The sequence below is a fragment of the Protopterus annectens genome, chromosome 15.part0 (genome assembly GCF_019279795.1).
Source record: "Protopterus annectens isolate FY-2018-M chromosome 15.part0, PAN1.0, whole genome shotgun sequence".
In the NCBI taxonomy this organism is placed as follows: Eukaryota; Metazoa; Chordata; order Ceratodontiformes; family Protopteridae; genus Protopterus; species Protopterus annectens.
The window spans coordinates 472,475,824-472,501,289 of NC_056749.1; the positions used below are offsets into that span (position 1 = coordinate 472,475,824).

Below are 25,466 nucleotides of genomic sequence, written 5' to 3' on the forward strand. Positions count from 1 at the left end.
GGAAGAAGGCAAGTTCAATGTAAACTTTGAAGTCACTTTAGGCATAAATGAAGGATTGGTTCTTAAAGTGAACCTGTCCTTATGAAATATGACGTAGTGTTGAGTCTTGAGAATTTGTAACTCAGATGTTCCTCTAGGAGAATTCAGTGCAGCAAGTAATGCTGTTTGCTATGATAAGAACTTTAAATCAGTTGGTTTAAAAGGAAAAGGTGCAACTTTATAAAGAATAAAATTAAGATCCCATGCTGGAATCACCTGTTTCATAGGTGAACAAATGTGTAATTCCCCTTCCAGGAATTGTTTCCCTTGAGATAATGTAAAAAGAGGAGTCCATTGGCAGATACACTGAGATGGCTGAAAGGTGAATCTTAATGGAAGAATAAGAAAAGCCAGAAGATAACTCCCACAAAAACTGCAGAACCAAGGAACTGTGGACCGTAATCGGATTGTGGTTTGGCACGAACTAAAAAATCTTTTTCACATATTTTTTTCTATTATGAGGCATTTTAGCTTTCTTTAATACCTGCTACAAAAAAGGTGCCTAATAGGTATGAAATTTCTGTCATCCCGGCAGTCATTTGAAAAGTTGAAGACAGGGTAGACAAAGGATTCCCGGACAGGGAAGCTTGAAGTAATTGCTCTTGGCCATTTTCAAGAGAAGGGAGAACAAGAAGTTATGTACTCACCATAACGTTCGATGTATGTAGTCCATCTCGCCTCACATTCTTACCTCTGGGTTCGGAGCTGAACCTCGGCTCCGACTCAGCCATACTCTAGCTTGAAGTCTTCAGTTGGCTCCTGGCTAAGAGGTATCCTATGCTGCAACGCGCCTGTCCCCAGATCTTGTTTGCTGCAAGCTCACATACACACACACCAGCACGCTGAGAGGAAGAACCAACTCAACACATCAAAAAGGAATGCTGAACACAGAGGCTCAACCTCTAGGTCCTCCAGGAGGGGGTAGGTGGGAGGGTTAGTAAGAATGTGAGGCGAGATGGACTACATACATCGAACGTTATGGTGAGTACATAACTTCCTGATGTTATGTAGTCCAATCTCGCCTACATTCCTAACCCTGGGACAGCATCCCTAGCACCTAAACCTTGGATGGCTCACTGGAAAGTACTCCTGAGCACTGTGGAACTAAAGGAAGATCTGCCTCTAGATATCAGATCCAATTTATAGTGACTAATAAAGGTGTGAGAAGATACCCAAGTGGCTGCTGCACAAATATCATCCATAGACATCCTAGCCTGAAAGGCAGTAGAGGTAGACACTGATCATTTAGAATTAGCCTTCACTTTAAAGGGTAACTCCTTGCCATTTGAAGTATAAATGAAGGAAATGCAATTAGAAATCCATCTGGACAGAGTTACTTTAGAAACTGGAAGTCTGTTGTCTGAAAACGAGACAGAGTTGATCTGATTTCCTAATATCTTTTGTTCTATGTAAATATAAACACAATTGTCTGTGGACATCTAGCTGATGAAACTTAAATTCTGCCCTGTTAGAGAATTTAGGGAAAAATACAGGCAGCTCAATGGACTGGTTGAGGTTGACCACTGAAGCAACCTTAGGCATAAAGGAAGGATTAGGTCTCAGTGAAATCCTATCCTTGTGAAATACCAAGTAAGGGGGACGAACCGATAAAGCTTGGAGTTCAGAGACCTGCCTAGCCGAAGTGATGGCTATCAAAAAGATTGTCTTCCAAGACAAAAATTTAATGTCACAGGTTGCCATGGGCTCAAAAGGAGGCAAAGTAAGCCACTGTAACACAAAATTAAGGTCCCATGACATTACAAGATCAAAGACTGGAGGTCGAAGTAGCGTAGTCCCTTTCAGAAAAGCCCTACAAAGTCTGTGCGCCATTAGATTGGGTTCATTAGCAACATGAAAAGTAGAAATGGCTGCTAACTGCACTTTGATAGTTGCCGCAGCTGATCCCTGGCTGAACAGCTGAGAAAGAAAGTCGAAAACTGATGAAATGGGAGCTGTATAGGGATCAATCTGCCTTTCATGAACACAAATGGAGAATCTTTTCCACTTACTGGAATGAATCTTCCTAGTAGAAGGCTTGTGGGAAGAAGACAGAATATGAACCACCTGCGGGGAAAAATCATGAAGCCTGACTAGGGATGGAATTGGAGCAGCCATGCTGTCAACTTGAGGGTCTGAATGGAGGGGTGGAACTGCCCTGACATATGAGTCAGCAGATCTGGCTCTGGGTCCAGAATCCACGGATCGTCCATTAGATAAGGGTGGAGAAAAGGAAACCAAATCTGACGAGGCCAGTGTGGTGCAATCAGTATCATTTTGCTTCCCACAGATTGTGCTTTCTGAGTAACCTCCGTTATCAGGGGGACTGGCGGGAAGGCATAGAGAAGACCATTGGGCCAATTGTGAACTAGAGCGTCCCTGGGTGCCTCCCCCTCCGGGGCATTGGCATTGAGGGGGCTGGCAAATAGATCACAGTAAGGCTGACCCCATCTGCGGAAAATATGCTCCGCCACTTGTTCGCTCAGGGACCACTTGTGAGGCATCAGAATAGCTCTGTTCAGCCTGTTAGCAATCATGTTGGACTTCCCTGGTATGTACTTTGCCACTAGAAAGCGTCGGGAAGATACTGCCCACTGCCACACTCGAAGTGCCTCTCTGCAAAGGGGATACAATCTGGTTCCTCCATGTTTGTTCAGATACCATACCACTGACATGTTGTCTGAGTGGATTGCAATTGTCCCATGAGGAAGAAAGCCCTGAAGTGCTTGCAATGCTAATAGTACCGCTCTGATCTCCAAGACATTGATATGCAAATGGGTCTCATGTTCTTCCCATGTGCCTTGGACTGTCCTGCCAAGATAATGCCCCCCACCTGATCTGGGAGGCATCCGTGGTCACTGTGGCAACTGGAGAAGGAAGAACGAAAGGCATGCCCGCGTTGAGATTGCTGGTCTGAAGTCACCAGCGCAGATCCTGCTTGCACCTGCCTGTAATCAGAATAAGATGGGAGAGCGGGAGATGCTGTAGAGACCATTGGGCAAAACGTAGCCACTGAAGAAGCCTCATGTGTAGTCTTGCAAGAGGAACTAGCATAATCGTGGCAGCCATGGTCCCTAATAACTTGAGGACCACTTTTGCCTTGACCTTCTTCAATGGTAGCAAAGTGTAGTCCTGCTGCTGTAAAACCTGAATTCTCTCTTCTGTAAGGAAGGCCCTCATGAGCAACGTGTCTTATTCAGCACCTATAAAGCTAACATGCTGCGAGGGCAACAAGGCAGACTTTTCCCAATTCAGAGTAATTCCCAGACTTTTGCACAGCGCAATAGTGGTGTCCCTGGTCTGTAGCAGTAGATGCCTGGTGGTGGCAGACAGGAGCCAGTCGTCCAGGTATGGAAACACTTGGAATCTCTGATGTCTCAAGTGAGCCGTTACCACTGATATGCATTTGGTGAACACCCTGGGGGCTGTGGTGAGACCAAAAGACAGGGTGCAAAACTGAAAATGACTGGCTCCCAGCCGGAAGCGTAAGTGACTTCTGGATGCCCTGTTCATTTTGATATGGTAGTAAGCATCCTTGAGGTCGATGGAGCACATCCACACATCTTTCCCTAATAACGGGAGAAATGACTGTAACGTGACCATGCGGAACTTGGACTTCTCTACATGAAGGTTCAAACGGCTGAGATCCAAGATAGGTCTCGGGTCCCCTGTTCTTTTCGGCACCAAAAAGAATCTGGAGTAAGTCCCTAATCCTACTTGGTCTGAGGGGACAGGCTGGATGGCTCCCTTTGACAGCAACTTTTGTACTTCTAAAGTTGCAGAATCCCTTTGACTGGGTGGAACATCTGGGATTCTTTTGTTTGGAGAGGGATAAGAAAGAAGGGGAATATGATAACCTCTGGAAATTATCTCTAATACCCACTCATCTTGGGTGATGTCTCGCCAGGCTTCTGGGTATACAGAAATGCGACCCCCGAATGGCTCCAGATACGCATAGTTGGGCCCCTCCCCTCAGGAGCACAGGTAGGGAGAACCACAAAAGGAATTGTGGTCCCCCTGGTTATGCAGGCCTCCTCTGCCTCTAGGGTGGCATCTACCTGAATTTCCACCCCCTCCTCTGCCTCTGGAGGGGGAATCACACTGTGCATCGTGCAAAAACCTCTGCAATTTTCTGAACCACATTTTTCCACACTTCTGGCCCTTGGGGTAAGATCTAGAAGGCATGGAAAAATGGACTCCCATGGCAGGCAGGGTTTTTCCTTCCTGCTCACACCTAGTGATAGTGTCCTTCACCTTGGTTCCAAATAAGGATGAACCGTCAAAGGGGGCATTGGTGAAGGGTAGACTTGAAAGCCTCCACGAAGTTGCAGAGGTGCATCCAGAAGTGTCTCGTAAGAGAGACTCCAGAACCCGCAGCCCTGCACGCTCCGTAAGAGATCAGCCTCATGGAGGAGTTGACAATAGAATTTAGGGTAGACATCTGAGCATTGACCTTCTGAGCCACAGCATCAGAAACGTTACCCGGTAGAGAATCTCCCATCTCTTTTAGGAGATCTCTCCGGAGCCGTGTAAAATGCGACAAATAGTTCAGCGACAGCAGTGTAAAGGCCACTGAAGAGAACACACACTTCCCATACCTGTCCATAGCCCTGGACTCCTTGTTAGGGGGATGGATGGTAGATGAAGTTTCTGCAAGTTCCTTCTTGGTGGCTGCTGCCACCACCATGGCATCTACTGGAACGCCTTTCATAAGAAATTCTCTATCAGGGAGAGCAGACAAAAACTTGTTGGGTCTCATAGGGACCGGTTCCACAGTGTCTGGAGTTACACACCTTTTGATAAATGAGGTCAAACGGGGGAGAAACCCAAGAGGCGGAGGGTTGGGACCCAAAAGCCTTCAGGAACACCGACTTCTCCTCAGAAGGGGCTTTGGAGGGCCAGCCGCCTCTCTGTCTCAATATTTCCAAGACATCTGAGAAAGAGATATCGTCAGAAGACGACTTGGGGGACCCCTCTGACTTCTCGAGGTCAGTGTCAGACGTAAGAGACTCATCTTGGGAGTCAATGTGCTTCCTCTCACACACACTCTTTCTGGGGGGCTCCTCAGGTAGAAAATCTGGGGAGGCCTCAAAGTTGGGGACCACTCATGGAAGTATCCTGAGGCCTTGGTTCTCTGCTGTCTGCGGATAGAGCGTGATCTGAGACTGATATCGATGCTGGAGGGGGAAGAGTGTTGGTGCCATAAGATGCAGCTGACGACCTGGCCAGTGCACTCCTCATGACCTTGAAAGCTGATCCCCCCAGCTCTGAAGGTCGGCTAACCGTGGAAGATATGGTAGTAGCCCTCGGAGCAGAGGAGATGAGGTCCGAAGCCGATGTCGGGTCCACGCTCACCTGAGCCAAAGCACCGACAGGAAAGGTCAGAGCTGAAGATCGATCCGAGACCCCCCTCTCGGGTCCCACAGGTGAACTGTGAATCCTGGACACCGTGGACAGCGCCGATGGGGTCGGAGTGGAGATCGGAGCCAAGATGCCAGAAGGGGCTACTGGAACCAACCACAGGGCATCTGACGGAACTGACAGCTCTGGCTCCGAAGAAAGGTTCAGCAGAGGAGCAGCCAAAGATGAAGGGATGATGGGCTCCGGAGCCGACTGGGCCAGAGCCGAAAGCAACTTAGCCAGCACCGATGACTGGAGCAGTTTCCTCACCACTCTAGTGACATCATCATTGGAAAGGGTCCTAGAGGACACGTTCGGGAATCTTGATCTCCCTGCAGATGGAGACCTGTGAGTCGGAGAAACCGGGCGAAAAACTGGAGACCAGCTCCAATAGACTGGGAGCCAATGTCGACATCATAGATGCGCTGCCTTCTGTCGGCCCCGAAGCCAGTGTAGCTGAAGAAGCCACTATAATTCTGGTGATTTTTTCCAGTGACTCCGAGGAAACTGACAGAGCCGGAGAGCGTTTCTTTGAGGATTTTTTGTTTGTTTTTCTGACCGGTTCGGAAGGAGAGGATCTGGAACTAGAAGACCTCTCCAAATCTTCTTCAAAGGAAAGTTTCAGCAGTCCTTTTAAAATATGCTTGTTCTTCCTGTCTTGCAGCACACAGGGACTGAAAGCATGGCAGAACAAGCAGGATTCTTGTAGATGAATAGCCCCCAAGCAATACATGCACACTGAGTGCCCATCCATCAATGACATCTTATTACATTTGACACACTTTTTAAAGCCCGAAGTCCTGTGTTCTTTAGAATCTTTGGACATGCTGAAAGCAAGAACACACACACACACACAGGGAAAAACAGTAGGGACACCTTCACCAAAATAACCAAGATAGAGCCTGGGAAACTAGAGCCTCTAACTGAAATGGCCAAGAGACCGCGGGATCACCACAGGATGACTAGGTCCTCTAAGTTAAACGGGCCTAGCCCAGGGGAAAAAAGGCACCAAAAACAGTCACACAACAAAACCCGCTAACAGGTATACTACAAAATACAGGGGAAGACTAGATCCTCTAACTGAAATGGGCCTAGCCCGTAAACACCAAAAAGGAAATGGGATACCAAGAAAAGGGTCAACAGAACTGGTCACACAACCAGCTGAAGCAAAACACATACACCAGCTATGAAAATAGCTTTTGGAGCTACAATATTGAAAAAATAAATTGAAAAATTGTAGTTAACCATGGCCAAGAGTGAGACCACGTCCGAGCTGTACGAGCAGCAAATGAGATCTGGGGATAGGTGCATTGCAGCATGGGATACCTCTTAGCCACAAGCCAATTGAAGACTTTGAGCTAGAGTATGGCCGAGTTGGAGCCAAGGTTCGGCTCCGAACCCAGGGGTAAGAATGTAGGCGAGATTCGACTACATAACATCCACTGTTTCCTGGGCCAAAAGGGAGTTACCAGAATTCTTTGAGTAGTCCATCTGGATCTTAAAAAGGACACTGGTTATTACAAGGAATGGATGCAAAGGCATACAAGAGCATTCCTGTCCAAGGGAATGAAAAGGCATCTGTCTTCCAGGCCAATTTGCAAAGAGGTCTGAAAAAGAACTTTGCCTGTCTATTCTGAATGGAGGTAAACAGATCAAAGGGAGAAGTTTGCCACTGTTGGAAAAATTCCTGGAAGACCCCAGTGTGCAACTACAATTTTTTAGGGGGGGGGGGTGTCTGTCCTGGTCCTGCTCAACTTTGCTGCAACATTCTGCTCTGATGGTGTGTAGGTAGCCTCTAGCTAAAGATTTAATTGAGTTGGAAGTTCCCAGGCTATCACTGATAATCTAAAAAGGGGGTATGACCTGTTTCTCCCTGTTTGTTTATATACTGTGTAACTAAGGTGTTATCTGTGACTACTAGCAAAGGGCCTGGAATCCAAATGTGATTTACAGATTTCAGTGAATGTTTCTGCTTATTTTGCTTGTTCCACATATCCTGGAACTTTACTCCTTTTGATACCACTCCCCTTGCAAAGTCTAATGCATTTGCATGCACAGACTGAGTAGGTGCTGCAGATGTCAGGGGAAGGCCTGTGTTTAAGGACAACTGCTTCAACCACCAATGGATTTCCCTATTTAAAAAAAACTCAGGAAATGTAAGTGAAAGGAGAAGGGATGCCGGTGCTGAGTCAACAAGGATTTGAGAAATCATTTCATTTTTCTCATGTGGAGTCTGGCTAGGGATAAGTAATCATCTGAAATGTCGGGACCTGCTGGACCGTGTCCTGAAACATGGAAACTGAATGGCCAAAGGCGGACTAAGTCTGAAATGATTATTTGTCAGAATATTGCCTCTTTTCTGAGGTATAGCAATCCTGAAGTTGGTATATATAAGTCTGGGGTGTGGAGGGCTTGCCACCATATTGGAAGTGCAGGGTGGATTGGCTCCCTGAAAAAAAAAAAAAAGTGTAAAGGAGAAGAGCAATGTTCAAGATTCAATCTTCTCACAGGTTTTCAGCCTTTTTTAAGGCTTTTCTCTGCTCAGCATTTCAAGTGCCAGCATGTCAACAGGGATCCCTGACCAGAGAAATCATGACAATAATAGAGGCAATGAAAATAGAATCCTGACAATAATCCATGGCTGTTGAAACAGACTAATACATTAGAAGTAATATTTTATCTACTTTTTTCTTGAGAAAGAAAAGCCATTATACTTAGGGTGTCCAAGAGGTACCCTAGGAACACTATCTTTTTGCATGGAATGAGAGATGTTTTTAGGTTTACCTGAAAATCCTACATTGAGAAATATATTTGTCAGAAAGAGAAGGGATTTTTGACAGCCTGAAAAGCACTGTACAAAAATATGTCATCTAAATATGGAAAAATGTGTATTCCCTTTAATATGAAACAGGCTACTATAGGAGCTAGAGACGTTATGAATACTGTTGCAGCTCTGAAAACACAAAAAGGTAAAACAAAGAACTGAAATTGTGAACTAGATAAATATTTAAAAAATCTGAAACATTTGAAAATAGGGACATGGTAATCATATTTTAGATCTAAAATTACTAGGAAACTGAGGAGGAATGTGTGGTAAGAGAGACTGTAGAAACAGCATTACAAACTTTGGAATTTTTATGTGAAGGTGTAGAAAGGAGAGAGCCACAAAAGGCCTGTAGTTTCCTTCCTTCCTTCCTATGGTACCAGAAAAATCCTTGAATAAAACACCTTTCCTGTTTTGTGTGTAGGAATAGGCTATATGACTTCTAGAGACAGCATATGATCCAGAATAGGAGAAAACAGTAAAGTTTGACTAGGTGGCTGTGGGGGGAATCCCCTGGGAGAGTCCCACTGCCAGTTGTAAACTTTCAGGGTAATTTTCAGAATCCATGAGTGTCCTATAATGCTGCACCAAAAAGGTAGGTAAAGACAAACTCTGGGAAAGTTTTACATGGTTGCCAAGGGGGTGAGGATTTTACAGATTGCCATTAGGTTGCCCTTTGTCTTTGGGGATACCCTTTCATTTTACCACTTTTGCCATTGTTTCCTAAATGTTTGTTTGCCTGTTTTTTGTTGTCTGTATTGCATTACTTCCTATAAAATGTTCCTGCACTGGATGGAAAGTTCCTATTGTATTTAAGAATGTAGGACTGAAATATTCAAGATACCCACCCCCCCAGAATAAGCTTTCCCCTTTCATTGAATAGTTTAAGAATGTTAGCAGAATAACTAAATAGCACCTCTTTATCCAAGGAGGTATTCAAAAGGTCAGCCTTGACATCTTCTGGCAAGTTCTGTGAGCGCAGCCAAGCAAATCTTCTCATTACTCAGCCAGCAACAGCAGTGTCATAAGAACATTTAAGTGAATGCTTGGTTATTTTGAGGCATGCAGCAGAGTAGGGAATTTAAAAATGCACTTAGTGCAAGACTGAGGAAGGTCAGTTAATGAGTTTCTCATTTTGTCAACAGAAGTCAGTAAAAACTTAAACACGTGTGCTTGAGAGTTTAATTTTCTAAATGCCAAGGTGGAAGTATATACTGTCTTTCCAAACCTATCAAAAGCTCTGCTGTTGGAATAGGATAAGATGTTTAGAAGAGAGAGGTTTTGACAGAGATACCATGTCAGGGTGTGCTCTGGGGTTCCTAAATAACATTTTTTTTCAGTTTAAGGCACTTTATATAATTTGACTGACTTTTTTTTTTTTTTTTTTTGAGAAGGTGGCTGACTGTCCGGTAAACAACTAGCTGCAAGGAAGGCATCTTCTAAAACTGCTAAAACAGGAGGAACAGCTGCAGGCTGAGGGGTATTCATCTGTATTAAATCATAATACCTCTGCTGGGTTTCTGATATTCCCATTTAGTTCCCAGTTAGAGACCCTTCATCCTGCAAAACAGTGTCAGAAGGAGACAGCAGTCTCAGCAGGAAAGTCTGAAGAATTTTTTTTTTCTGACTCGTGCTGCCAGTTCTGTGGAACAGAAATATGACAGGCATACTCTATTTGTTGAACATCAGAATCTGATGGGGATTCTTTTTATTTTAGAAATCCTAGACTAATTATTGAAAGGCATTAAACAAGCTCTTGGCAAAAACTAGCCAATCCTCTTTAGTTCCTTTGGTTAAAGGGGATACTGAGGTTGATGTATGATTACCTTTGTGATTCTTTTTCCTTGGAGTGTCTGTTGATAAAAGGAGTTCAGACATCTTGTCATCACACTAGGAATCCATCTCCACAGTGCAGCCCTGAAAAGGAAGAATATCTGCTACCTTCTTTGAAGCCAAAAGATATGTCTCTTCCTGGCCCTTAGCAGCTTCAGGAACAGCAACACCAGAGAAGTAGACAGGAATCAGAAAAGAATGTGAGTGCTCTGAGATGGCAGAGGCAGAGTCACAGACCAAAAGCCTGAGTATAGCGGAAGCTGGACAAGTAAATTAAGCCTTCCCTTAAAACTTTCTTTTTCTTTGGGATAGGAGGGGGACAGTCTTGGGAACCAGCACCTTGAACCACAATACCACTGACAAGAACTTTCTTTTTATTTTTTTAAATGAAGCAAAATGGAAAGTACAGTTGTATACACTTACCATAAATGTAGATGTTCGAGTGTATTCACTGTTGCAGTCATCACACTTGGGTTATCCTGCCAGGGGTAGCCCTCAGTCGGCCCAAATACCAGAGGCTTAGTATTTCTGCATCGGTTGCTGTAGCTCCAGGACTGATGTCATGTCATCAGTGGTATAAAATCAGGCAGCTGATGCCATTACATCAGTTTTTCTTGTCCTAACTGTCAGGAGCCCCCAAATAGGGAGCTAGGTTATGGTGGAAGAACACCACAAGTAGAAAGCAAATACCAAAAATTCCCTGTAAGGAAAGTGGAAGAGAGAGAGAGAGAGAGACAAGGGGGATGGAGAGTAGGAAACCAGGACTGCAACAGTGAATACACTCTAACATCTACATTTATGGTAAGTGTACACAACTGTACTATGTTCTTCATCTTTCACTGTTGCAGTCATCACACTTGGGTTGATTCCCAAAGCTGAATAAAAGGGTGGAGGCAGTCAAGAAGACTGAGGGCTGGCTATAGGATACCCTGTAAGACAGCGGTGGCAAAGCCTGCACTGGATTTAGAGAAGATAGGCATGTGCAGTGTGCTATCCATTTGGAGATTATTTGTTTGGATATGGCCTTGCCCCTCTGCCCCTGCTGTGAAGCAGACTTGCAATTGGTCAGTTTTTCAAAAAGATTTAGTCCTATCCAGACAGAATCTGAGCTGTCTGTGCACATCTAAAGAGTGCAGAATCCTTTCCCCCTTGTTTTGTGGGTTAGGGAAAAAGGTGGGCAAATGAATGAAATGCCCATCAACCCCACCTTTAGATTCAAGAAGCAAATAGATGACTTTTTGTTAACTGCTAGGGACGAAGGTATTATCATTAATAGGGTGATGCAGTGACTCATGGTTCATGATTCTGCTAATTAGTACATCTATTTTCTACCCAAAATACACAAAGATCCTGTTCATCCACCCGGAAGACCAATTGTTTCACGAAAAGGATATATTACGGAACCTTTGTCAATTTTTCTCACTAAATATCTGAAGCCTTTGCTACCTTGGGTACGTTCTCGTCTACAAGAAACCACAGAATTCCTCAAAATCATTTCTGAAACCCAGTTGGAACCAGGATGGCTTATGTGCACACTCTGTTAGTGCTTTATATACTAACATCCCTCATCAAGTTGGGCTGGAAGCCACTGGTTATTGGTTGCAAGTGGCTGATTTATATCAGCCTGATTTCAACAACTTTCTTGTAGGTCTTGCAGAACATGTCTTAACTAACAATGTCTTCTTTTACCAGGATATTTGCTATTGGCAAACCAAGGGTACAGCTATGGGGGCATCTTTTGCCCCCATTTATGCTGACCTATTCATGGCATTTATTGAGGAGCAAATTATTTATGATAGTAGCCATAATATTTTCCTGGTTGAAATTGACATTTGAAGACGCTATTTGGATGACTGCTGGATGGTTTGGAGGACAGATGTGGATTACTTGTTGGAATTTATATCCTATTTGAATGACAACAAATGGGGCCTGCATTTTATAGTTAACCATCATGTAGATACCATCACTTTCCTTGATGTCTTGATCAATAGATTACCTGATCATACTTTAAGTACACAGGTCTATAGGAAGTATCCACAATTCAATACTGTCCTCCATGCATCCAGTTTTCATCCTCCTGACATAGCAAAGAATATCCCCAAATCACAATACATACAAATGAGGCATATTTGTTCTCAGGGACCCACTTTTCAAGAACATAGACAGGACTTTACTAGCAGATTTAAGTCCAGGGGATATCATATGGGACATGTTCTGCGGGCCAGCAACTGGGCGAATACACTGAAAAGGGAGGATCTGTTGACCTATAAATCACGTGAAGAACGGAACCCACAACCCATTAGATTTGTCACTACATATGCGAGGAATTCAGATGTACTTAACAGCATATACAGACATTGGAACATACAGTGTGATCAGGAACTATTGAATATGTTACCGGATAGGTGTCTGTTTTCATTTCGCAAAGGTAAAAACTTGGCATCCGGTTTCAATCATTATAAACATTCTCATGACAAAAACTGATCTCAAGTGACACAAACTACCATTACAGGTGAACCTTTGATTAGATGTTTTCCATGTGGTCACTGTATACACTGTGATAAAATATCTAAGTCCAAACAGTTCACGAGTAAAAATTATGGCATTGTGTATGACATTAAATTTTTTGCCAGTTGCAGCAGTGATTGGCTTGTATACCTTGCCACATGCACTTGTGGATCTTTCAACATTGGCCAAACCTCTCGGCCTCTTCTGCTGAGAATCTCTGAGCATGTAAGTAACATTAAGAACAAAAAATCCAACAATGCACTACATAAATATTGCATGATACACAAATCAGCTAAATTTAGATTTATGATTATTGATGTGGTAAAGGGAAATAAATTAAACAAAACAGGTTGGCATTCCATTCTAGATTCTAAAGAAAAAAATGGATTGTAAAGCTAGGTGGATTATTTCCACCTGGTCTCAATGAGCAATTTTAAATAAACCAATGAAGGTTTTGAGTAATCAATTAAGATGCAGGTATATAAACAGTAGCATTTTTTTTTTTATGTTCACACTGAAGAAGGCTGTGTTTCTTACCAGCCGAAACAGGTCTGGTCACTTGTTTTTTATGCTGCATTAATAAATACATTTTTCAGGTCACAGTTTGCTGGCTCATTGTCTTTATGGTGGAAGAACACCACAAGTAGAAAGTAAATACCAAAAAATTCCCTGTAAGGAAAGTGAAAGAGAGAGAGAGAGACAAGGGGGATGGAGAGTGGGAAACCAGGACTGCAACAGTGAATATACTCTAACATCTACATTTATGGTCAGTGTACACAACTGTACTATGTTTTTCATGTTTCACTATTGCAGTCATCACACTTGGGTTGATTCCCAAAGCTGAATAAAAGGGTGGAGGCAATCAAGAAGACTGAGGGCTGGCTAGGATACCCTGTAAGACAGTGGTGGCAAAGCCTGCACTGGATTAAAGAAGATAGGCACATGCAGTGTGCTATCCATTTGGATATTGTTTGTTTGGATATGGCCTTGCCCTCTGCCCCTGCTCCAAAGCGGACTAGCAATTGGTCAGTTTTTCTAAAAGATTTAGTCCTATCCAGACAGAATCTGAGCTGTCTGTGCACATCTAGAGAGTGCATAATCCTTTCTCCATTGTTTTGTGGGTTAGGGAAAAAGGTGGGCAAATTAATGGATTGGTTGAGAGCCACACTGGACACCACTTTAGGCATGAAGGATGGGTTAGTCCTGAGGGAGACCCTGTCAGCATGGAAAATGATGAAGGGCTCTACAGCCATGAGTGCTTGTAGCTCTGAAACTCTTCTAGCTGAATAGATGACTAGAAGCAAGGCTGTTTTCCAAGAGAGGAATTTTAACTCTGCTGAAGCTACAGGCTCAAAGGGGGGGGGGGGGTAGAGTGAGCTTTTCCAGCAGAAAGTTAAGGTCCTAAGCTGGGGTAGGAGGTCTTCTGGGTGGCCTTAAGTTGTTAGCCCCTCTTAGGAACTGTTTGATGAGAGAGTGTGAGAAGAGAGGTGGCTCTGTGCTGTAATGAGCAGAGATGGCAAAGGCATGAATTTTAATAGAAGAGAAGGATAGACCCCTGTGTAGTAGGTCTGCTAGGTAATCCAGGATGAGAGGTAGGGAGGGCTGTGCTGTTTTGGCTCCCTTAGCCTGGATCTAGGTGCAAAACCTTTTCCACTTGTCAGCATCAGATTTTCTAGTGCTGGGGCGTCTGGCCTCACGTATAACATCCAGGACTTGTTTGCTTAGACTGGTAGCTTGAGGAGAGGTCAGGGAATAAGCCAGGCTGCCAGGTTCAGGGTCTGCAATTGTAGATTCATGAATTCTCCATTCTTCTGGGTCAGGAGTGTTGGGATCTGAGGTAGGTGCCATGGTGGCAGGGGTTGACAGGCTGTGCAGCAGTGGGTACCAGTGCTGGCATGGTCAGTCTGGGGCAATGAAGATTGCACTTGGCTTTTACTCCCTTATTTTGAGCAGTACCCTTGAAATGAGTGGCAGAGGGAGAAATGCATAGATTGAGAGGTTTACCCATTAGAAGGATAGAGCATCCACTTTCCAGGTGTTGCTGTGAGGTTCCCTAGTGCAGAATTTGCTGAGGTGATGAATTGGAGTGGTAGGCAAAGAGGTTCACCTTCGGGGTGCCCCATTTCTGGGTTACAAGGTTGAAGGCTATGTGGTCTAGCTGCCACTCATGTGGATCTAGCAGGTTTCTGCTTAAGTTGTCTGCCAGAGAGTTTAGGAAGCCTGGCAGGAGTTGTGCTAGTAGGTGTATTTGCATGGCTGAGGCCATGCGCAAAAGGGTCATGGTGAGCCTGCAGAGAGGATAAGAGTGAGTCCCTCCCTGCTTGTTGATATACCACATCACTGTGGTGGTGTCTGTTTTGATCACTAGAGGGCGCCGGAGAGAGTAGGGGGTCTGAAATCTGTCAGGGCGTGCTGAACAGCTAGCATCTCTCTTTGGTTGATGTGCAGGTGTATTGGATTTGGACTCCAATGGCCCTGGATGCACCTGCCATCCAGGTGTGCACCCCAGGCATAGTCTGATGCATCTGTGGTGAGGGTCTGGGCAGCATGGGGTTGTGAGAAGGGAAGTCCCTTGATGTGGTTGCATGCTGCTGCCCACCAAAAAAAATCTTTCCTTAGACAGGGTATCATAGGTATGATAGTTTCCAGGTCTTGAGAATGTTGACACCAAAGACTTTTTAGGTACCATTGTAGTTTCCTCATATGCAGTCTTGCATATGGAATGAGTAGAATGCAGGAGGCCATGAACCCTAGAGCTTGCAGGATTTTCCTTGCGGATAACTGGGTTCTGGTGGCTAGTTGAGAGAAGTAGCAAGTCAGGTAGGCTTGTTTTTCTGTAATAGGGAATGCCATCTGGGATGCTGTCTCCAGGCTTTCTCCCAGGAATACAATTTTTTGTGTGGGGCCTAGTTCTGATTTCTTTTCGTTGACAGTATACCCCAGGGATGTCAGTAGGTCCTTTACAAAGGTCAGGTGCTGTAACAGCTTTTCCGGACTGTCTGCCTGAATCAGACAATCGTCTAAGTAGGGGTAAATTTGAATATTTCTTTTGTCTGCAAAAAACAATGGCTGGAGCCAGGCATTTTGTGAAAACTCTGGGAGCAGTGGATAAGTCAAAGGGAAGCGCAGATAACTGAAAGTGCATAGATCCTGCCCTGAAATGTAGATATTTAATGCAAGATTCCCTGATTGGGATGTGCAGGTAGGCTTCTTTTAGGTCTAGGGTGGCTAACCAAGCATCCTTGGAAAGTATAGGAAGAAGCTACTGGAGGGTAAGCATTTTGAATTTTGGTGTCACCAGAAAGGTGTTTAGAATGGATAGATAAAGGATTGGGTGCCAGGTGCCCTCTTATCTGGGTACCAGGAAAAGTCTGGAATAGAAGCCTTGGCCTATCTTGCCTGCAGGAACATGCTGTATTGCCCGCATGGAGAGCAGGGAATGGACTTGTTTTATGGCCTCTGCCACTGGTTTGGAGGAAGATCTGGAAACCCTTTTGGGGTTGGTAGATTGTGGAAACAAAATTTGTATCCCTGGGACACTATGTTGAGGACCCATCGGTCATTGGTAATAGAGGCCCAGTTGTTTGCATGGAAGAAGAGTTTTCCTCCTAGGGGCACAAGCAGGTGAGCAGATGTAAGGGGTGGTGGTGTAAAGTTATTGTGAGTTCTTACCATAACACCCTGCTTTTGAAGAGGAGGAACTCCATTGCTTAGATCTCTGCATTCCCTGAGACTGCTGTCTGGGGGGTCTGCTTCCCCTGGGTCTTGGCTGAGCTGGCCTGGTGGGGGCTGGAAAGGACCAGTGTTTGGAGGGGCAATGCCTATTGAACCTCTGAGGCTGGACCTGTAAAATGTCTTTAACTGTCTGTATAGATTTAGCGTTTTTTTCCATCTTTTTTAAGACCTCTTCTACCTTGGTTGCCAAACAAATTGTCATTGTTCAATGGTGCGTCCAATAATTTTGATTTGACGTGGCCTGGCAAGGTCTGTTCCTTAAGCCAAGCATGCCTTCTAAGGACAGAACCAGTGACTGCTGACCTGCAAGATGCATCTAGGATGTCAAAGCCACATTGCAAGCTGTGCTTAGTAACTTGGCTTGCAGAATGCATAAGCTCTTCTAATTATTTATTTTCTGCACAAGCAGGAAAGGAAGATATTTTTTGTTTGAGGAGTTCCATGGTATGCTGCTGATAATTCAGCATGTGGAACTGTCAGTTTAGTGCTCTAATAGCAAGAGTTGCAGAAGTGTATACTTTTTTATCCTATCTGTCTAAAGCTCTGGAATCCCTGTCTGAGGGGGTGGGATTCTTAGCTGAGGTTGCTTTAATTCCTTTAGATCCTTGGAAGATGACCTCTAGGTCAGCAATTGGATTTTTGAAAAGGAATTTGTGAGAGTCAGGGACTCTGTAGTACCTGTCAGGTTTCGTGGGAGCAGGAGGAGGAGGAAGGATGTCAGGAGTCAAACTTGATTCCATAAAAACATCATCTACAACATCCAGGACAGGAGGAATGGCTAAAGGTCTGTGCTGTGGTAAATCAAAGAATTCCCTGAGTCTCTTTTTTGACTGAAGATAGTCCTGACATTCCCATTGGAAATGCTCCCTTAAAGTATGTAGGGTTTCACCAAATGAAAAATCCTTGGGAGGAGAGGCAGAAGGAATGGATTCCTCTGCATCAGAATCCTCATAAGACAGGGGTTGCATGTCTTCATATTCAGAAACATCAGCATCATCGGATTTCTGTTCAGATAAAACTACTGGGTACAAGTCTCTTTTTCCTTTGGAAGGGGTAGTCTGGCTTCCCCTAATAAGCATAATAAGGTCTTCTGCCAATTTAAGCATTTGAAACTGAGGCATGGAAGCAGGTGACTGAGCTTGGGTCGTCGTTTTTTTAAGCGTAGTTTGTACCCTAGCCTTGGAAACTCATTAGTTTTAGAGAGAACTGAAGACGCGAAGGAAACCGTGTGTTTGTGTCGAGTATTGGTAGTGTGAAGAACTTCCTCGAAAGCCAGTGCCTGCTCAGCGGCTCCAGACCCATCCAAGGTAGAGACATCCGCAGGATCCTTAGTTGAAGAGTCTTGCAACACACCGGACTCCAAACAGTTTTCAGTAGAGGCCTGCAAATCCACAGAAGCAGGCATCAGGAGCTGCGAAAGCACCTCATGGAGGAGTGGAGAACTGACGACTAGCTTAATGGAAGCGTCATCAGCAGTTTTGGACATGTGCGGTCTGTCTCTGTCTTTATCCTTATGTTTTTTCAGAAGATCCATAGTTGGAAGGCTTACCGAAGCCATATCGGAATATGAGGACTGAGCAAAAATATTTAGCTACAATAAGGGCCCAACGATGCATAATTCTGGTGTTGAACAAAGCACAAAAGCGACAGTGAGGGACGTCATGGTCTGGGCCTAAACAGGTGATGCAGTAAGAATGGACGTCACGGTGTGGTATTTGCTTTCCACATGCGAGACCATTGTTAACTTTTTCTGACATCAGAGCAAGAAAAAAGGATCCCAACAGGGTACTTAGCTTTAGAAGACTTCGACTTCAATTCGGAAACGAAAAACTCAGGTACGGCCAACCAGCACTCGTGTGAACTACTTCTGCTTCAGGCTCCTCGGCAAAAAAGACTGATGTAATGGTGTCGGCTGCCTGATTTTATACCACTGACGACCTGACAACAGTCCTGGAGTGACAGCAACCGATGCAGAAATACTAAGCCTCTGGTATTCAGGCCGGCTGAGGGCTACCCCTGGCAGGAAAACCCAAGTGTGATGACTGCAACAGTGAAACACGAAGAACATCCTCACCTGTCTCTTAGGGTCTTATGAGTAAGGGAAAAACAAATTAGACAAGCCTGAATATCTTGCTTTTCCCCTAGGCAGAACAGACAAGATGTGTGGTCATCTTTATATCTGTATTTTTGATCATCCTACCCTTTTCTACTAGACATAATTTCTGACAAAAAAATGCACTTTTCTTAAATAATGGAAGGTAATCCACAATGGGGCATGTATCTGGCCAATTTGCTATAACTAGTCATCCATTGGACTTACAAAACTGGAGCTGAAAACAAGACTTGCAAGCTGCTTCAACAGCAAGAAAGTTCTGCTTTTTAACACCCATATATCTGCTCTTCTACTGCTTGCCCTCAAGCTGTTATGGACACATGGGCTCATGGAAGGTGTCCTCGAGTTTTGAAAGCTGGATGGACATCTGATCCTTGGCAGGGTACGTTCTCTGCAGCATAGGCTACTGCAGCAGTAATCTAATGCTGAACATTATAAGTTAAAGGATTACCTGTTGGATTCAACTGAGAAACAGCTATATTTTAAGAATACACCTAAACTGCAGTAACATTTGGCACAAAAGTTGAGGCAGCAAAACATGTAAAGAAACAAAGTTAAGAGATATCAACATTGGAAAATATATAGAGATCATGAAACAATAGGAAGAAATTTAAATATTTTTATACATGTAATTATAGACACAAACCAAGGAATGTGAGCAGTTGCTAACACTACAAGGATTTTTACATGGTTTGGAGATATCTAGGAAAAGTAGAGAGGAAGGGCTACAGCTACAGCATATAGTGACAGAGGAGATAGAAGAACAATTTAAATCCCATGTTGTGAGTAAATCACTAGGTTGAGATTCCAGTAAAGAACTGGCAAGAATATAAGCAGGCAATTCTTTTACTACGATGTAGTATGTCTAACAGAATTTTAAACAAAAGAAGGAAGAACTGCGTGTTCATGAAAAGAGTAATATTTATAATAACATCACATCATCCTATTTCTGTGTTAAATCACAACTATAATGTATTTCTGGTTATTCTTCCTAATAGAGTTGCCAAGATTCTGTAAAAAATGATTAATATGGATCAATGAGACTTTGTTAAGCCTATGTAGACTTTACATAATATTACAATAGCACGCATGAAACAGCTAGAAGCAGAAGACACAGATAAACCATTAGTATTAGTGGGTGTAGATGCTGAGAAAGCATTTGACAGGGTGCATTGGAAATACTTGTGGAATATCATGCATAAAATGGGATTCACCATGGACTTAATCCTCTAATTACAGGTGATTTATAAACATTCTATGGATGTTAGGTAGATGGGAGAATTACCTGGGAATTCAGAATGGAAATAAGTACTAGACAGGGGTGTATTGTCTTCCTGTTATTGTTTGTACTTTACATAGAGCTGTTTGTACAAAAGATAAGGCAAAGTAGTACCTGGGGATAATAATGGCATGGAATACAGGAAAAATTAGTTATGTTTGCAGATTATGTGATAGTGTACTTTGCCAACCCAAAACCTATTTTGTAGTTGTTCAAGTTGTCAAGGCAATTTATAGAAATATCAGGATATAGAGTCAGTGAGGATAAGGCCATTGATATTTGTGTGAACTATGCCCCTAATCATGATATGGTACAAAATCATCTGAATATATCAGGGCAATACAGAATGAAATGTTTGGGGGGTATGGACATCTATGAAATTCAGGGACTTATCCAAGGAAGTATGGAATAAGATAAAGGAAAACATTTGTAATTTATTGTGATAACAGCCTGTAACAACATATTTAAGTCATAAAGTTCTTTATAGCCCTGTTAGTATTATATGTAGGGCAAGGTATTACATATAACCTGGCCAAAGGTTTTTGGGACATGCTACAAAACATAATGAGATTCATTTGGAAAGATAAGGGAACTAAAACTGATGGGCATAAAATGATTTTACCAGTTGAAGGGAGTGAATTACCTTATTTACACAGATAGCACAATGCCACCCAACAAAGATTATTTTGCACTCAAAATAATAATTCAAATTCTAATTGGAACTTAATGATGATTATACAGGGAGAGTTTGATCAAAATGTTCAAAAACATAGTATTTGGTCCCAGTGAAATATGTGTTATATGTAGAATTTTGTTAGACATTATGTAAAGGAAGAAGTATTTACTCTGGATGTTTGAACTGTGGCCTACTGGACTAGTAAACATAGACTTTTTGTAGACAACACATTACTGCAACAGATGTAGAATAGGGAGATACATATATTGTATTGGAAAGATTAAAAGTGGAGGTTAAAAGAATATAACAGAAAGTGTTTAAGAGAGTCAATCTGGGACTGAAGCTTGTGATGAAATGTAGGGAGTTGCAAAGAATTCTTGAAGAATACAACAGAGAGCTCCTAAGAAGAAAATATCAAAGTCTAAACATACTAAGATAACGATGGAAACAAGACGAGCAGAAGTGGATAATAGGAAACCAATAAGCAGGCTGCACAGAACATTAGTAGCAGGAAACAAAAAAAATAATATGCAAACATATCCAGGGATGGCAAAAACTGACAAGGAAATAGCTAATTGACAATTGGTATGAAATCTGTAGGGCACCCAAGTTAGTGTCTAAGGTCAGGAAATTTAGAATATTTGTTTGGAAATGCTTACAGAAATATTTTTACACTGTAGATAGGATTCACAAAATGTTTCCAGAAGTAACAGAAATATGCTGGAGATATAAACAGAATGAAAATGGATGTTGTAAACACATTGGGACTGCAATAAGCTTGATAAGTTTTGAACAGACATCCAAAATTTACTTCAGAAAGTGTTAGGCTATGAATGGCGATTGGAAGAAATACACTTTTACTTAAGTTGGGTGGGATACCTGCAGAAACAATTAAATATCAAGGCCTTAGTAAACTGGATACTGTTGGTAGCTATAAAAAAATGGATGGGACTGCCCACCGAAGACACGATTCAGATAATGAATGGTATTAAGGAATGTGAAATGAGAACCAAGACTATCCAAAAAAAATTAATTACAGAAGAATTAACGGGGGCATTGAGAGAATGTATGAGGAGAGTAAGAATAATAGGAGAAGTAGCATTTGCATAGGGCGGAGGCCAAAAGTAGGTCAGCTATTCTTTGGAGTCTCGTGATAATAGAAGAAACAGAGGCGCCATACAAATATTTTAGGCAATGGCTAGCGTATGGTTGACAAAGAGGTTGAGGATATCACTTTTTTTTTTCTTTTTTGTCAGTGTTGGAATCAGTGTGGAACTGTATAATGTAAACACTGGTACTAGGGTAGACTGGGTGTATAAATAGCTATATATGAAAATTGCAGATTTAATTATTAAATAAAAGATGATTCAGTCACCAGGGAAAACAAAGTGCACTGTATATTAGGACTGCACTGTTTGTTAGTAAAACTGTAATGTGTTTAAATAAACCAGATCTCACAAAAATGATTTCTAGAACACAGTTAACGATTTGTGAGAACAAAAATACTTGTGATTGTCCACAGACTCTATGGAATAAAACATAGTTACTTGTTAGTAATATGCTTTATTAGTGGTTCTGTAAGATGTTTATAAGTACCCTGACCTTCAGGGTATACGAGGGGGATTAGCAGCTACCACCAATTTGTTACAATTTATTTATACTGAAACTGATTACTGCTGTCAACAGTCGTACTGTTTTTAGGAAGAGATTTGCCTTGCTTTTTCACTTGGCATCTTGTGAGTTTACCAACAGCAACCAATCTCCTATATCTTGTGTTATGTAGAAAATGGTTTGTGCTATAAAAACACTATTTCTATGAAGAGAGGCTCAACTTACCTTTTTCTCCTGGTATGCCTGGAAGCCCAATCCCAGGCAAGCCTGGATCGCCCTTTGTTCCTGGAAGGCCTGGCCGTCCTTGCTGTCCTTGTAAGCCAGGATCACCTGTAAGTAAACACAGTTTGATTAAGAGACAACAAGAATACACAAACACACACTGTCCAAACATCATTTTTTCTTTCTTTCTTTGTTTTACATGAAATAATTGACAGTCTTACCTGGTAGTCCTCTATCTCCAGGAATACCGGGAGGTCCAGGTGACCCAACAGTACCTGGTTCTGATACTGTGGTACCAGGTTCTCCCTTAGGACCTAAAGATGGGGACAAAATGAGAAATAAGAGAATGTTGCTGTATAAGATTACTGTAAAATAGCTGATGAATTTGTCAAAGTTCTTGATCATAGTGAACCTAATAATGTGAACTGCAGTACACTTTTCACATACAATATGCAGGAAAAAACACACTGACAAAAAATAATGCAGGTTTGTTGCTTTAAGCACAAAGTAGACATTTATTTGGGTCAATCTCCAGCTAACACATCTGATATAGAACCACAGTGACTTCCCTTCTCTATTTACTCTCATCAAAGACAGAATGAGAATAGTAGTGGCTTTTTATGCTTTACCCCAACTGGCACCTCCAAGGTCAGGCATAGGCACTTGAGGATTTTCTCTGGTTATAAAAATGCATTTTGTGTTCTCCACTCTGCCTTACATGTTTGCTTATTTAAAGCTCTCTGAGATACCTCTAGGGGTTTCCATGTCAGTAAAATTGTTCCTGAGCCTCCCCTGAGAAAGGCAAGCCCTTCTCCCATTCCTCAAACTCAAATACTTCTTGAAATTGTTCTCCAAAATTCAGAATGCTACTCTGATTACAAATAGCATAGGTAGATGCTCTCTTGTGCACCGATTTATGTAATCTGGAGCAAAAGAATACCAACAATGTAAATAAATGCAGATTACATAACTTATTCTGATGACTGCTGACTTTGTGAGAGCAGAAATACCTTGCAACATTGAAACAATTTCCTGTGAGGGCAAAATTTGCTTAAAAATGAGTAACTTTTATTTCTGGTATTTTATTTACTACCCAGTTTGCTATATTAGAAATGTAAAAGGACCCTTCATTTTAGCACACACCAGTCCTGTTCCACCTGAGCCTAATGTAATCTGTTCAGGATAAACTAGCAAAAAGTTCAAATATAGGTTAATGTACAAGACCTAAAATATCCATGATATAGCCAAAGGATCCAATAAGCTATGTCTTGTTTCTTTAGTGGAATAAGGTGAAAACACTTTGCTTCCTGAAAAATTGTTTTGTTTGATGGATGAGCATGTTTGTCACCAGACTGACTTTTTACAGTAGCTTAAGAAGTTTACTAAAACTAACTCACCTTTACACATTCAGCACAGGGAAAGGGAACTGCAAGTGACTGGTCTGGACCACATGTGACTGTTTAACAAAACTGAGAATATGACTGGCTATCCTTTGATACCCTAATTAGTATGTTTGCAAATAATGACCAATAGGGCTTCCTCATACAGTGGTCAAGCTATGCCATGCATTCTCTGTTCCCAAGAATTTAATCATAGCACATTTACAGTAATTCTTACAACAAGGATTAAATATAAGTTATGCACTTACTATAACTTTGCATCTGTGTTATCTGTTTATATTCTTCCTCACAAATGGGTCTCACATCCAACTCGGCCACACACCCAAGACTTCGGATCCAGTTCTTGAGCTCCTCCCTCTAGTCATAATGCTCCATTCTATCCCCAACTCCTCAGATCGAGTTTGCTGCCTAATCTCCCACTTTATTATAGAGAGAAATAGAAATAAGAAAAATGTTGAGGATCAAACCAGAAACTGAAAGGTTCCAATAATATCTGACACCGACACTTCTAGGAGTGACAAGGCTTGGAGGATAGATGGGAGGGATGGTGAGAAGAATGAAAATGGACAACACAGATGCCAAGTTATGGTAAGTACAAAACTTCTAAATCTGATGTCCTTTTCATTTTTCCTCACAAATGGGACAGAATCCTCAGCTACTTAGCTCTCGGGAGGCCCTCATGGAAGGATATGTTGGAGCACTGTCGAACCAAAGGAAGCTCTGCTTCTGGAGACAGTGTCTAATTTATAATGTGTAACAAAGGTATGAGTCTTTGACCAAGTGGCTTCAGCACAAATATCAATAGAAGTCCTTGACAAAAAAGCAGATGAAGTAGCCATGGACCGAGTGGAGGGGTCTCTATGGAGTCGTAGCAAATCTAGTCCTTTTTGACAATAAATTAATGAAATACAACCAGTAAGTAATCCATTTGGCCAGTGTAATTTTGGATACTGTCTGACCAAAGCAGTTAGTGGAAAAGACACAAACAGCTGACTGGACTTCCTGAACTGCTTTCTCCTGTGAAGATAAAAAATGTAATTGTCTGTGCACATCAAGGAGATGAAGCATGTATTCTGCCTTATTTGTAAAATTTGGAAAGCAGGCTGGTAATTGTATGGACTGGTTAATGTTACTTTCCATCAGCACTTTACGAAGAAAGGAAGGGTTGTTCTGAAGAGATACATTGTGCTTATGAAAAATAATGTAAGGAGGCTTAGCTTAAAGGGCCTGGAGCTCAGAAATTTTTTTTGCTGAAGTGATAACCACTAAGAAGATAATTTTCCAAGAAAAAGCTTCATATCGCATTTGTCTGCTAGTTCAAAGAGTTTTTGAATTAAACCGTGAAGAACCGCAGTGAGTACCCAAGGAAGAGAAGAGTCCTTTACTGGGGGTCTGAGAAGAAAGACACTCTTCATGAAGGCTGTACACAATCTGGATGAAGCCAGAGAAAAAGATTTGTATCCAGAATGGAAATTAGAAATTGCTGCTACCTGAAGCTTAACAGTACAGAAATTAGCACCTTCTTTAAAAAAAAGTGGTTAAAAAGAGAAGAGTTGCCAAAGTAGGTGCTGTAAAAAGGTCAGTATTCTAGTTGGAAGCCCAAATGGAGAATCTTTTCCATTTGCTTCTGTAGACTTTCTTGGTAGAAGCCATCTGGGAGGCCACAATAATGCCATGAACCAGGGAAGCAAGCCTGGACTGTTTAGCTATGACTGGAATTGGATAAACCATGCAGTTAGCTTGAGGGTGTGGACACTGGGGTGTTGAATTCCTGAAGGATGAGACAGAAGATCCTGAGTGGGCTCCAGTATCCATGGGAGATATTTCAA

The 25,466-nt window shown here is 42.4% G+C and overlaps 1 protein-coding gene across 4 annotated transcripts in view; it reads right to left on the bottom strand.

Annotated features, from left to right (window-relative positions):
- COL4A5 (collagen type IV alpha 5 chain) overlaps positions 1 to 25,466 on the bottom strand; it is a 3,591,008-nt gene that overhangs the window by 1,212,983 nt on the left and 2,352,559 nt on the right. For all 4 annotated transcript variants that reach the window (XM_044057208.1, XM_044057205.1, XM_044057207.1 and 1 more), the window contains exons 27-28: positions 22,459 to 22,551; positions 22,241 to 22,345 (exon numbers count right to left, since the gene is read on the bottom strand). In XM_044057208.1, coding sequence (XP_043913143.1) covers positions 22,241 to 22,345; positions 22,459 to 22,551 — 198 coding nt within the window. The remainder of the gene's footprint in view (positions 1 to 22,240; positions 22,346 to 22,458; positions 22,552 to 25,466) is intronic.